The sequence below is a fragment of the Gopherus flavomarginatus genome, chromosome 2 (assembly GCF_025201925.1).
Source record: "Gopherus flavomarginatus isolate rGopFla2 chromosome 2, rGopFla2.mat.asm, whole genome shotgun sequence".
Lineage (NCBI taxonomy): Eukaryota > Metazoa > Chordata > Testudines > Testudinidae > Gopherus > Gopherus flavomarginatus.
The window spans coordinates 238,913,402-238,928,611 of NC_066618.1; the positions used below are offsets into that span (position 1 = coordinate 238,913,402).

Genomic DNA, 15,210 nt, shown 5'->3' on the forward strand with positions numbered 1-15,210 from the left:
CTCAGTGGAAACTTTCAGATGATGTGGCTTTTCTGTCAAAATTGCTAACTATTTGTTTCTCAACAGCAGAAGACCCTTATCATGTGTGTTCATTTTTATTTTTTAGCATCTAAGTATTTTCATAAAAGAAAATCATGCTGACTTACTTTGGATCTGGTGGCCCATCTGACAGTGGCTTCATAGAGAGTTTACATAATGACCTGAATACTAGGAAGGCATCCTTTTGTAAAATGTGGGAAAACTTAGCACCAGGTGTAGGTCCTGAAGAATTTCCAGATTCCTAAAGAAGTTAACATATTTCAGAATTCCATTTGCGTTAGCAGTGTGTAGGGAAATCCCCACCTCCTAGCAACGATAAGTTATGATATTGAACAAATACAACCAAATTTTAAATGTAAGTCAAGGTTTCCAGACTAAGTTTTAAAAATTTAGTTTGGCAATTCAGTTAAAACAGATCTGAATACAACACTAATAAAACCGCCAACTCAGTAAAGTTAAGCGTCACCAATGAAGATGTAAAGTCAGAGCCAATAAGTAAAGTGTGGACAGTTTCAAATTATAGAAGACAACTGAGACCATACTGCCCTCACTCAGGGCTCCTAGAAAATAACTTTTACAAAAGAAAAGAAATGGTAACCTCAACTATAATCGTACTAGTGGGTTACAAAAGAATATTTACACAGCCATAATGCCATGCCATAATTTATCATGTATTTTTATAGTCTTTATATATGGTGAATGGCAAAAACTTTTAGAATAAAATATTCACTTTTTTCTATTTACCAACTTCTGGTGATGCTATAAATGCCATTATCATTTCTGTAGAGGATATGATGAGTCTTATCAGAGACATATGCTGTGCAACTAAAAGATAACAGCATCTCTTTAAACATTAAAGCATAATTAGGGTTGGAAAGACTATATTTTAAACTGGTACACATTGGTAGTAAACTGCCAGTACAGACCTCTGTGCCTATGCAGCGTGTTTTTTGAAGCCAACGGGATTCTACACATGTGCAGGGATTCATGTTGCCAGATCTCAATGCAAGATAGGAAGAGTTCTTTTATTTCTTGCTATTACAAAAGCTTAATATTAAGAAAATGAGGAATGCATGAAAATAATTATTTTCAATGAAAATTCAAAATCAAATCCTCCCAATCATAGATATAAAGGTATGGCATAGCTTTAATCATTACCATTAGGGCACCCTGTAAGGTGCAGGGGGGGGTTGTTTTGTGTTTTTTAAATGGACATTTGAAAACAAGGGAGAATTGGCAATGGGTTCTAAAGTTATTTTTATGTTATGGAAGAAGCACCTAGAACATACAGATAGGTGTCCTTTTAGGCATTTATATAAATCCAAAGAAAATTAAATTCTGTGTTATAATTTGAGCATCTACCTTCTGTAGTGAAAATGTTTGCTGCCCTGCATGTAACTTGCTTGCAAAAGTCTTAATTAGTGGTCTAAGAGGAATACAGCACATTTAAAAAATAAAATAAAAATGCCTGAGATTCCTTTAACAGTGATTTATTTTATATAATTATATTAAGACGTTATCTACACAAATGTAAGATAAACAGATTATTAATAATAATAAAAAGAAACTGATTATTATTTTCTTTACATGCTTCAACATTTATTTCTTTTAGTACCTGAGTGTCATTGGAAGAGACAGATAACCTGTCATCAGGTAAAGATGGTGTATATGCAACAGAGATTGGAGTCCCTGGAATTCCATTTGCCTGAATATTTTCACTGTCACTGCCATCTTCTAAAGTTCCAATTGTGCCATCAGCACTTCCACTTTCAGCAGTCCCTTCTACATCTAATGGGGGAAAAAAAAAGGTAAAAAGCAAAATATCATGCAAAAATATACAATATTCAAATTTAAAATTAGAAGAATTTTTCTTAGAAGTTCAGTGCACTAAGATTAAAAGCGCCATAGGGAACAATCCTACAAGGTACTGAATTTACATTACTGTGAATTTTTTTTTGGTAAATATTAAGTTCAAATTCACCCAAAATTGCATTTTTTGGGCCATCAAAGACATTCAATTAGTTTGAACAGAATTCAATAAAATTTCAGACAAAAAAACAACCCCACAAAATTCAGAAATGTCAAGTCAAATCAACATTTCGTTAGGAAAATGTCACTCAAAATTTGAAATGGTTTCATTTTGACCCAAAATATTTTTTGTTTCTGCAAGAAAAAAAATCAGTTTCAGTTTGAAACAAAAACACTTTCAGCAGAAACAAAACATTTTTAACTGAGCTATAAATGGACATTTTGAATATTTTAGTATTTCATTAATGGTCTGAAGAACAACTGTAAAGAACTCACAAGTGTAGAAACAAAATGGAAGTGGAGATATAAATGCAGTCAGAAATCTGAAAAACCGATTATAGCTGAAAATTAAGCAAACTATCACACCTAAAAAATTCCCCCTCAGTTAAGGTAAATAGTAAAAAGCCACACTCTAGTTCATTTTATCGTCAAGTGGTACAGTTTAAAGTGGGACAGCTGAAAGACTCTCTCAGAGAGTAAATATGAAGTTAAAATGGTTTAGAATTGTATTTTATTTTAAATATACACAAATGGTTAAAGGAATCCTTAATGACTGCTTAGGCAAAGGTGATTGCAGAACGAAGCTGGCAGTGTATAAATTTTAAAAGTGATTATGATACCTCCAACTATTATGTTCACCATTTCCTGCACAATACTCTGTACAATATCTTGTGCCTTTTCTTCACATGCATTGTTTTCTCCATCATATGTTCCCGCATCACTTTTAGACAGATCTTCAAAAAAAAGGCAAGAAAGATATTATTGATAAGCACTAAAGTCAATCAAGAAGGTTTTAAATACAATATTATACATTAAAAAAAAAACAGAGTAAGATAGCAATATTGAATGGCTAAATGTACTTTTCTTATCACAGGTAAGAAGATCCAAATATGTTTTAGTAAGGCAAGGAAAGGGGAGTACATTAGTTATCCTTAGAGATAATTAAAGTAGTAATTGTGTAAATTTGTGAAAAATACTCAAAGAATATATGTTAACATTTCAATGGGCTTAGGGTGAAAAAACAAAGGTTGACGTGTATATTTTGCAATATGTGGCTGCACATTTGTGACTGCCTGGATGCAAGCATGCATCTAGACTGCTATGACTAGAGCAGATGTAATTTATTTGTGGCTGAAATATGTTGTAAAGATAAAATGTTAACAGTGATAGCAAGGGAAACTGATATTTGTACACTATTCTTAACTGTATTTTACTAACTGGAAACAGAATAATCTTCCATTTAGTCGCTCAGCCCTTCAGTACCATAAAACTCCACACTCTCTTCCTCCTCCTCACTAAGACCAAACCACACAGTGATTACCTTCTCCTGCTGCAGCCTGGTCAGCTTCTGTCTGTTCATTTTCTGCACTGTAAATATCAGAACCATTTTCTGCTTCTGCATCTTCTTGAAGGCTCTTGTCCACATCATTTGTGCTGTGGTCAAGTTCTCCTTCATGATCTTGGGGTAGCTGATTGGCTATCTGTGATGGAAGATGTCTCAGCTGAGGTGATTCTGGTTCATGATGGCTTAAGGGTGACTGCTGTAGATGGTGCTGTTGTCGGTGTCTTTCTTTCTCCATCTGTTTGGCTTCCTGAAGCTAGAAACAGATTAGGTATTCACCAATACACATTTTGTTAAAAATAAAATGCTGTTTGTGAATTGAAAAAAAAACAAAAAAAAATATGATTCGTATACCCTAATGTGTACTGGATAATAAAATTTTATTATTAGTAAAATGTTCAAACATATATTCAACAATGTTCAAATATTCTCTTATTTTATCTATGTACATCCTGCCATGCTACATTAGTGAATGAATACTTTTATTGGTAGTACATTTGCTTATGCTATATTTGTATATGTGCTGTGACCGGGTGAGTCAGCCCTTTAAGAGAGTTAAGGCTAAGCTAACCACCCGTGCCACACTAAGCTTGCCTCCCCAGGTGGTGGTGATGAGTGCTGAAGCTATATGATAGATCAGGTGACTAAACCAGGACTACTGGAGGGATAAGAACAACATGTGGGAAATCTTGGTGCAGAACTCTGGGGTAGGTCTGCACAAAGAGGGACATCCAAGGAGAGCAGCCATGGGAGTAAGTACTCTCACAAAAGAGCTGAAGGGCTGAAAATATAGGAAGAGGTGTAGTACTAAAAATATTTGTTAATGGTTGTACTGTTGATATGGGGATAGAATCACCAAGGGAATTCTAGCACTGGTACTAACCTCTGAATCTTAATATTACACTACAGATTTTCCACTAACTTACAAATACTATTTACAAACAGATAATGCACAATGAGCATGACCTACATTCTGCAGCAAGTGATCTCTATCCCAGACTCATCCAGTTACAAGCAAAAACTCTTCACTTGCTAGACCCTCTCTGACAGAATGTGTTTTTTAAGTAATTATATCCCCTTTTTTTACTTACTGATTAAATAATTGCCTCTACCCTTTTTTTAAAGCAATCATTTTTAAAAATGGGTTTGAGATGTGTCTCAAGAGTCAGATGTGAAGTGGAAGATCGGTTTAATTCAAACGAAGAGAACAAAAACAGGAATAGTTCGGAGAATTGAAAGACCCCTTGTTTATGGGATGTTAATGCAGTCCTTTCCTGGTATACGAAGCCTCCTTTTCAGCAACTTAATATGCGTGTAAGAGCAGGGAAGGAACATTTTCTCTATAAAGTGACAGCAATAGTTGGAAGACAATACTGCTCTTTCCTGATTACCACTGGTGAGTGAATTTAACAAGCAAGGAAGTATAGGCCTGGCCCTGGGCATTGGCCCTCCAGTCTCTGAAATGGGAGTGGGGGAGTAAGACAATACAAACACCACACCTACCAGCAAAAATGGAAGATGAGAACAGGAAGTGTTCCTCTCTGTCCTCAGCCTGGAAAAGGAATAAGGAGCGATGTCCCCTCCCCATTTTCCCAGCAAGGGAAAGAAAGGGAAAAAAGCTCATCTACTGGCCAATGTTGATGCAAGAAGGCAGGACCCATTTCTCCCAACCGAATTCGAAACCCAGACCTTCACAATCCTAAACCCAACACTGGTACTGCCCCTAAATCCCAACAAAGAGGCCTCAGTCTTCAGTTTTAGCCTCTGAGTAGCATGTGCCTAAAATGTCATTCCCTGCCTATAACTACTACTACACAACCGACACCTAAGAGCCAGTTCACACAAGTTCTCAACAGCTCAGCTATTTCTTGAACAATAATATCTGACAGCAGTCATACCATGTATTTTCAGAAACTAATGAGCAAACTAAAGAATTTAGATCACTGGATGACTCAAACACTGTTCAATCTGAAAGGAAACTGCTTGCTAATATTCACAAACTAATAGCAAAAATACCAGGCTCTTCAGGAAAGAGCAATGAAGTTAAGCACTTCTAGGATCTGACCTTCCTTCTGTTTCCTGTGGCAATTTGCTTTATTAACTCCTTTGCTATCAACAGTACAGAGCATGGGGCATAAGAAGCAGCAGACTCAGCTCACCACTTTCACTGCAAACCATGGCAGTACTCTGTAGGCATCTGTTAAGGTGACTATTACACACATTAAAAGAACATCAAGCGTGCAAAGTCAAGCATTCAGAAGTTAGGAAATTCCAGAATTACAATTGCTTGTGCAACCTTAATTTAACCCGCTTGCACTTATGCATTATGATACAGTCATTAAATATGTGATCACACTTTTTTCTCCACAAGACCCATGCCTAATCAGTGCACATGACGGATGGTGCTCAATTAAAGAGCAGCTATTCAATATTTTGTTTTTTCCTTAATGCATGCTCAGTTCCTGGTGTCCTGTTATTTTCCTTGTTGGACCTATCCTGCGGCAGGTGACTTCTGGGTACCAATCTCGCTTAGGGCAATTTCCACTCCACCATCCACAATTTCCATCAAACTCAGCCCGGACTAGTCCACACAAGAGATCCACTACACTACAGTGCAAATAAGTGATGGTCACATAAACACCACCCTATATTGGAAACCTATTGACCGCGATAACTACCTACATGCTGCCAGCTTCCATCCAGGACACATCACACAATCCATTGTCTACAGCCAAGCCCTAAGATACAACCGAATTTGCTCCAATCCCTCAGACAGAGACAAATACCTACAAGATCTTTATCAAGCATTCTTAAAAACTACAACACCCACCCAGGGAAGTGAGGAAACAGATTGACAGAGCGAGGCAGGTACCCAGAAGTCACCTACTCCGGGACAGGCCCAATAAGGAAAACAACAGGACACCACTGGCCATCGCATACAGCCCCCAGCTAAAACCTCTCCAGCACATCATCAACGATCTATAACTTATCCTGGAAAATGATCCCTCACTCTCACAGACCTTCGGAGGCAGGCCAGTCCTCGCTTAAAGACAGACCCCCAACTTGAAGCAAATACTCACCAACAACTACACACCACACCACACCACAGAAACACTAACCTAGGAACCAATCCCTGTAACAAACCTCGTTGCCTATTCTCTCCCCATATCTACTCTAGCGACACCATCAGAGGAACCAACCACATCAGCCACACCATCAGGGCCTCATTCACCTGCACGTATACTAATGTTATATATGCCATCATGTGTCAGCAATGCACCTCTGCCATGTACACTGGACAAACCAGACAGTCTCTATGTAAAAGACTAAATGGACACAAATTGGACATCTGGAATGGTAACATACAAAAGCCAGTAGGAGAACTCTTGAACCTTCCTGGATGTTCTATAAACAGATTTAAAAGTAGCCATACTTGAACAACAAAAAAAAAACCTTCAGAAACAGACTTCAAAGAGAAACTGCAGAACTAAAATTCATTTGCAAATTTACCACCATTAATTTGGGCTTGAATAGGGACTAGGCATGGCTGGCTCACTACAAAAGCAACTTTGCCTCTCCTGGAATTGACACCTCCTCCTCAATTATTGGGATGGGACTACATCCACCCTGATTGAATTGGCCATGTCAACACTGGTTCTCCACTTCTGAGGTAACTCCCTTCTCTTCATTTGTCAGTATAATAATGCCTGCATCTGTAATTTTCACTCCTGCATCTGAAGAAGTGGGTTTTTTACCCACGAAAGTTTATGCCCAAATAAATGTTAGTCTTTAAGGTGTCACCGGACTCCTTGTTGTTTTTGTGGATACAGACTACTCCGATACTTTACATAAGCTTGATTCATTCACCCAGAGCATACTCTATTCTGTGCATTGAATGAGGGAAGCTTTCTGTGGGGAAAAAAACAAAAAAAACCACTATGTGACAGTGTTATTAAGGACCATCACAGGGCATGTGCACAAGGTAAGGTGAGGGGGAGACTGGCATTTCATAATCTCAGAAAGCTGGACTTTGCAACCATAACATTCTTTTTACATAGGTTTCTGTGTGTATAACAACCTAGGCTTTTAAAAAATGCAAATTAAACACACAAATGCTATCACGTGGAATCACACTGACACGCATATGGTTCATAAGCAGGGTTGAACCTTTTGATCCACATAAACATCTGCCACTTGAGCTAATAGAGTCACTGATAGCAGTAGAAAGTTGTCATCCTCTGTGTAGGCTGCCAGTTAGAGGAGGATGTGACACACTTTGTCAGTTGGTTTCACAGCTATTTGCTGACACCAGAGGAATGTTGAGATTCAAGGAGTCTGATTCCATTCCAACTTCTGGAGGACAATGTGCAGTACTATGTGTTTCATGGCCTGTGCTTCACTACATTGCAAAGCTCAAAATCAGTTTCCAGTTTACCGAAGAGATGAGCAGTTCCTGCTTCAATTCTTTTAATCCATCAGCTAGTTCATATACCAAAAAATCAAAAGAACAATCTGAATGATCAATACCATAAAAAAATTAAGTAGTTATTTATTGAATGAAAAGTTACAAATACCATGCTATCTTGTAGTATGAATAACCAAACAAGTCTATAATTTAAAATGATCTCTTAGGAACTATTTTCTACATAAAGAATATTAAGATACTCACCGCTTGGTTTTCCATACGTGCAAATATAACATTCAGCATTTGTGTGAGAGTGGCCTTGGCTGTGGTCTGATTTATGAGATTTTTGCTTGCGAGATAGATATTGTAACATGTTCTTACAGCCTGCAGCACAGTTCCTTCATGAATTTCTATGTGTTGAGATGTTACTGCAGTGAGTAAAGCCTAAAAAAGAATATATTAAGTTAGAACTCTTCTTCTTAAATGAAGCATTGAACTAGTCTAAAATATTTTCTATGCACATTTCTATTTACAAAACAATCAGTACACAGCTTCAGTTACATTTCTTGTTTACTGATAAGTTTTTCTATGGTACTCATCAAGTCATATCCAAGTACCTCACAAACATTAATCAAATTATCTTCATAAATACTCCTGTGATATAAGGAAGTATCCTTGTAACCATTCTACAAATGAAAAACAGAGGGACACAGATTTGCTCTACGTTAAAAAGAAAGTCTGTGGCAGAACTGGGAATAAAAGCCCTAGTTTTTGAGTCCAAGCCCATTGCACCAAACAACAACTATTGTTCCACTCCACATCCACCTTATGGCTTTGCAAAACATATGCAACCTTTACTCAACAAGGGTAAGAGCCTTTGGTGATGAATTCAACAAGGTTTCTCAACAAAGGCTCTTAAGGAAACTAAGTAGCCATGGGATAAGAGGGAAGGTCCTCTTATAGATCAGTAACTGGGATAGGAAACAAAGGGGACAAATAAATGGTCAGTTTTCACAGTGGAGAAAAGTGAGCAACAGAGTCCCCCAAGGATCTGTACTGGGCCCTGAGCTGTTCAACATATTCATTAATGATCTGGAAAAGGGGGTAGACAATGAAGTGGTAAAATGTGCAGAGAATACAAAATTATTCAAAATAGGTAAGTCCAATACAAACTGTGAGAAGTTACAGAAGGCTCTCACAAAACTGGGTGACTGAGCAACAAATGTTGAGTAGCGCCAAAGTAATAAGTGCAAAGTAACACATATTGGAAAAATAATCTTAACTAAACATATATGATGCTGGGTTCTAAATTCGCTGTTATCACCCAAGAAAAAGATCTTGGAGCCATCATGGATAGTTCCCTGGAAACTTTCACTCAGTGTGCAATGACAGTCAAAAAGGCTAACCGGTATGTTAGGAACTATTAGGAAAGGTACAGAAAATATAATGTCACTATATAAAACCATGGTGTGCCCACATCTTGAATACTGTGTTCCGTTCTGGTCAACTCAGCTCAAAAAATGATACAACAGAACCAGAAAAGATTCAGAGAAGGGCAACGAGGATGAACAAGGGTATGGAACAGTTTCCATGTGAGGCGATACTAAAAATATCAAGGCTGTTCAGCCTAGAAAAGAGATGATTGGGTGTGGGGGGGGAGAGAATATGATAGAGGTCTATAAAATTATAAATGTTGTGCAAAAAGTGAATAGAAGTGAATATTTACCCTTTCCCACAATACAAAAACCAGAGATCACTCAATTAAATTAATAGGCAGGAAGGTTTAATACAAAAAAGAGAAAACTTTTTCACACAATGCACAACTAACCTGTGGAATTCACTGCCATGGGATGTTGTGATGGCCAAAAGTATAACTGGGTTCAAAAAAGAACTAGGTAAGTCCAAGGAGTATGGGTTAATCAATGGCTATTAGTCAAGAGGTCAGGGATGCAACCTCGTGCTTTGGGGTAACCCTACACCTCTGAGTGGAAGACAGAGGATGGATCCCTCCATAACTGCCTCATTTTGTACACTCCCCTTGAAGCTCTGTTATGGGCCTCGGGCAGAACAGAATACTGGGCAAGATGAACCATGGTCCGATCCATGGCAGCTCTAATGTTATGCTCTTTAACATTTATCTACAAAATAATGTCCACCAAATAAAAAGCAAAGTAACTCCGGGGGGGGAGGGGAGGGCTTCACACAAAAACTCAAATTTATTACAACATAATTATCTGTAAATATATTACAAATATTCTCTTGTCTTCATGGATTCATAGATTCTAGGACTGGAAGGGATCTCAAGAGGTCATCAAGTCCAGTCCCCTGCCCTCATGGCAGGACCAAATACTATCTAGACTATCCCTGATAGACATTTATCTAACCTACTCTTAAGTATCTCCAGAGATGGAGATTCCACAACCTCCCTAGGCAATTTATTCCAGTGTTTAACCACCCTGACAATTAGGAACTTCTTCCTAATGTCCAACCTAAACCTCCCTTACTGCAGTTTAAGCCCATTGCTTCTTGTTCTATCCTTAGAGGCTAAGGAGAACAAGTTTTCTCCCTCCTCCTCATGACACCCTTTTAGATATCTGAAAACTGCTATCATATCCCCTCTCTGTTTAGTTTGGAAAAGAGAAGACTAATAATTCTTTCAGCCTTCCTTCACAGGTCATCTTCTCTAGATCTTTAATCATTCTTGTTGCTCTTCTCTGGGCCCTCTCCATCTCTGGAGCTATTTAAGTGTAGGTTAGATAAATGTCTACCAGGGATGGTCTTGACTCTTTGCACCACTGACTCTGCTCACCAAGCAGCTACACCAGACTTTCCTCAGATGCTTGTACAATTGAACCCTTATCTAAAAGCTTCAGGTAGAAATTGTAAGGAGAGTTCTGCATACACAATTTTTTTTTCTATCATTCAACTTCAGGACAGGCAAATTTACATTTGGTGGCATCTTTTCTTAAGTATACTAAATCACATACAGTTATTATACAAGTTAAAATTTTAGCAATTTACAAATACCTAGAAAATACATTAAGACCTACACAGAAAAACAATGAAAATAAAAAATATATATACCTATTAGCAGCAACTTAAGAGAAAATATTAAAGAATAGTGTCTTATATGTGCATAGCCTTTCTCCACCATAGTGTGGGCAAGATTAAGTTGAATTCCTTTGAAGGATTATTCCATTGATGGGGGAGCCAGCAAACTGAGAAAGATACAAACTTTATAAATTTAATATTTTTTATTTTATATGTTAGATGTTATAAATTTTCTTTGGATTTTGCACTGGATCCTTTTACAAAGCAGGATTCCTTTCATTAAATTACAACAGGAATCTTAAAACAGAAAATGGTTTTTCCCAACTTAATCTTTCTTTGATTAAAAAAAACTTCATAGGTTATATATCTCACAAAACTGGGTGACTAGGCAACAAAACAGCAGATGAAATTCAATGCTGATAAATGCAAAGTAGTGCACATTGGAAAACAATCCCAACTATATATAAAAAATGATGGAGTCTAAATTAGCTGTTACCACTCAAGAGAGATCTTGGAGTCATTATGGATAGTTCTCTGAATACATCCACTCAGTGTGCAGTGGTAGTCAAAAAGGCTAATAGAATATTGGGAATCATTAATAAAGGGACAGATAATAAGACATGATAGAGGTCTATAAAATCATAACTGGTATAGAGAAAGTAAATAAGGAAGTGTTATTTACTCTCTCGAAACACAAGAACTAAGGGTCACCAAATGAAATTAATAGGCAGCAGGTTTAAAACAAACAAAAAGGAAGTATTTCTTCACATAATCAACCTGTGCAACTCTTTGCCAGAGAATGTTGTGAAGGCCAAGACTATAACAGAGTTTAAAAAATAATTAGATAAGTTCATGGAGGATAGGTCCATCAATGGCTGTTAGCCAGGATGGGCAGGGATGATGTCCCTATCCTCTGTTTGCCAGAAGCTGGGAATGGGCAACAAGGAGTGGATCACTTGATGATTCCTGTCCTGTTCATTCCCTCTGGGGCACCTGGCATTAGCCACTGTCAGAAGACAGGATCCTGGGCTAGACAGACCTTTGGTCTGACCCAGTATGGCCGTTCTTACATACAATTATAACTATATAAACAATTCAAATAGTGAAAGAAAAAAAAAACCAAGGTTTTAATGAGAAAGTTATTCTAGAAGTAACAATACACATTAAAACTATAATAACCAACTTTTTATCCCATCAGGATTCTTTTGCTCAAGACAATCTTTTAAGAGAAGAAAAAAAGCAGCAAAAATGTGTCTTTGGCAAACACACAACAGTGACACAATGACAAATACACAGACAGCAAGTGTTTTTAAGCTGACCATAAGAAGTAACTGAGGTTCAAAAACAGTAAGAGGTGTATGATATCATAAAGCTAATTTCTTAATATACAATGATAAAGGAAACCTTATATTAAATTACCTTTTTCGTATATTAAAGAAGTGTAAAAGCTTTCAATACAGGTAATTTTGGATGCTGCAGGACATGTGATACACACAAATGATTAAGCCTTACATTGTGCAATTTTTTTAAGGTGCTTTTAAATGTGAAGGAATTCAGAGCTCTGAATGGGCATTCTTTGCTGTTTAGTTTTATATTTAAATAAACAAACATTAAATAAAAACTATGTAGTGGCCTAATGTTGTTTGAATCAATTAAAACTTCTTTAAACTAGACAAAAACATCAGTTGCATTCTTGACTCTCTCTCCTTTCCCATGAGAATCAGGATACTATATGGAGACTGAATTCAAGTAGTCATCTAAAAACAAAACCTAGGGAAGGAGTACCTGATTTGACAATCTGCTCAAATGGTTCCATAAAGACCTGTCCTCTAGCTAAGGAAGGATATCTCCCCCACTCAGAGGTCAAAGAGATGTTTTAAGGTAATTTCAGTCCTCTCCCTGAGGCCAGGCATTTAACTAGTATTAAAAGATGAAGCCTGAGATGCAGTTATGAACTCAGTTATTAGAGAACAACTTAGGCTAAGATGAATGGTTGAAAAATTGAAATTCAATAAAATTTTCTAGACTGAAAAGCTACAGAAGTGTTGCCGAAGTGTAAAATAAACTCTTCAGACATCTGTCAAAGAGAGGTACAATCTGTTCAACGTAAGACTTCACAGTGTACATGGTTTTCATTTTGTTTCCATTTCTGGCAGATTTCCATAGAGTGAGATGCTGTTTTTCCATCATTACTTTTTGATGAGAAAGACTTGTACTATTCTTGATCAAATGAGGAATTCTATCCCGCACTCCCTTATATTTTGGGCACTCAAGTTCAGTGTCTGTCTTGATCTATTCTCTACAACACTGGTCACACAACTGCACCTTTGTGTGTCCATTTCCATTTCTAGTTTGTGGTCAGATCTAGGTAAGTGAACTACTGAATTTCTAGTTTAAGTCTTTTTTTTTTTTTTGTAGTTAAACCTGTATACATCAATTTTTCTTTATAAACTTCTTGTTTCAGATGCAGAGCACACAACTCCTCTCAGCCTTGAGAGGGATGATCAAACAGCGCCAGGTAGGCTATGTAGGTTTTAACCAGGATCACATCCAGAGTCTCAAAGCTTTCTTCACTGGGCCCATCACCTCAGGATACACACAGCTTCTTTGCCTTGCTTCAGATCATTAGGTGGACACACCACCCTGCTCCTTAGCTTCAGATGTGAAAATCACCAGAGTAACAGGCCAGAGGAGAGATGGTAAAACAGTCAGGTTGACTGACAGCAACTCTTACACTCAACTCTGCTGCGATCAGCAGGAGAGCATCTCTTAGAGAAACTTCTTCAGATTTTCTGAGATACGTTGGGGAATCTTCAGGTATCAATTCTTACGTTTCACATTCTCACATTCAGTTACGAACTCCATATCATGTTCTTTTACTTTTAGGCATTTCTTTATGGTTATATATATAAAATGAATGATATAGTACCAAATGTAACAGTTCTACTAAATTCTTGGAGTGATTTTAGATTTAGCAAATAAATTGCATGTTTACCAATGAACCAGTTTTAATCCAAATGAAAAATTAACATTCTATAACTAAATATTCTGTTCTACGTTTGTAGAACTTGCATTCTCTTTTTATACTGAACGATCCACAAAAGGACATAATGCTTACATTACAGCGAAACAAACAGGGACAGAAAAAACAAGTTACAAAAATGCACAAATGTGTTACGTAAGTAAGTACTGTTTTACAATGGCGATTTCCAACCTTTAGTTTAAAAACATAAAAAGATCTGTTTGTGCTTAGTAGATTTGTCTTAATGGTCTTAAAAAAACAAAACAAAAAAACAGACAGTTGAGGGTGGTTCAAAATCTTGGACTGAACCTTTACAGGGCAACGCTTTCTTCTCAGTGAAGCCTGACTATACAAAAACACCCCAACATTGGTGGGTTAATGCCAGATTTTGTAGTCTTCATTTGGCCAGCAGAAGAAGTCTTTTCCCTATGAGAAGTGTTATATTCCCATTGTTTAATTGTCTGGGATATTTTCTGACACAGAAAGGCAAGACATAAAACATAAGTAGTCCTAACCAGTATTTCTGGCACACGGGTCTTGGGAACGCAATCTGGTTTACTGTGAGAAAAACTAAAAGGTTATCTGTTAACAGCACAATGTAGAAAGCATAGAATGAATCTTGAGTAAAGATTCTGTTAGCTAACTGGCACATTTATCTTTAGAGAAGACAATAATTAGCTAGCCACAGACCAACTTCTGGAAGAAACTTAAGGTAACAAAAACAAGAACTTAACCCATATATAAAGAAGTGTATTGATAACATTTTGTTGATCATCAGATTGATGGCATATTTTACTATTGCATTTTATGCTTACAATCATGTCTTGCAAGCCACATTATCCTTAGGGCAAATGGGAAAACAGCTTTCTTTTTACCATTTCTAGATTTTTCTAACTGAAGTTAAATACTCAGTTTTTAAAGAGCTCCAGTTTTTAAAGAGCTCCAGTTCTTCAAATGTAGAGGCACATTGCAATAATGAAATAAAGCATTTATCCTCAATGTTCTTTCTATTCAGAAAAAAGGATGTAATCAGACACCATATCCTGCGTTCTGTCACCAGAATTCAGGATGAAGCATAATTATTCATCTACAGAGCAGGCCTCTTTCCTGATTCAATTCTGAATGTTACATTTTTTTTCTAATTTGAGTAACTTTTCAATAACCAGCAAGCTGTCCCATTGTCTTCACAAGTGAACCTAACCAGTTTATCAAGTTTCTTAGCCTCAGTTTCCCCTCATAGATGTGAAGGATCCTTCTTTTCAGATAACTGGCTGTAATGCCTCTGAGGATGTACCAGTTTCTCTTGTAAAATGGATTTAAAAT

General features: G+C 37.0%; 1 protein-coding gene across 5 annotated transcripts in view; it reads right to left on the reverse strand.

Moving 5' to 3' along the window:
- The window catches only part of ARFGEF1 (ADP ribosylation factor guanine nucleotide exchange factor 1), a 185,738-nt gene that overhangs the window by 93,731 nt on the left and 76,797 nt on the right, over positions 1 to 15,210 (reverse strand). For all 5 annotated transcript variants that reach the window (XM_050940493.1, XM_050940496.1, XM_050940494.1 and 2 more), the window contains 5 exons: positions 8,079 to 8,258; positions 3,389 to 3,665; positions 2,688 to 2,801; positions 1,655 to 1,827; positions 147 to 280 (listed from right to left, as the gene is read on the reverse strand). In XM_050940493.1, the coding sequence (XP_050796450.1) occupies positions 147 to 280; positions 1,655 to 1,827; positions 2,688 to 2,801; positions 3,389 to 3,665; positions 8,079 to 8,258 (878 nt within the window). The remainder of the gene's footprint in view (positions 1 to 146; positions 281 to 1,654; positions 1,828 to 2,687; positions 2,802 to 3,388; positions 3,666 to 8,078; positions 8,259 to 15,210) is intronic.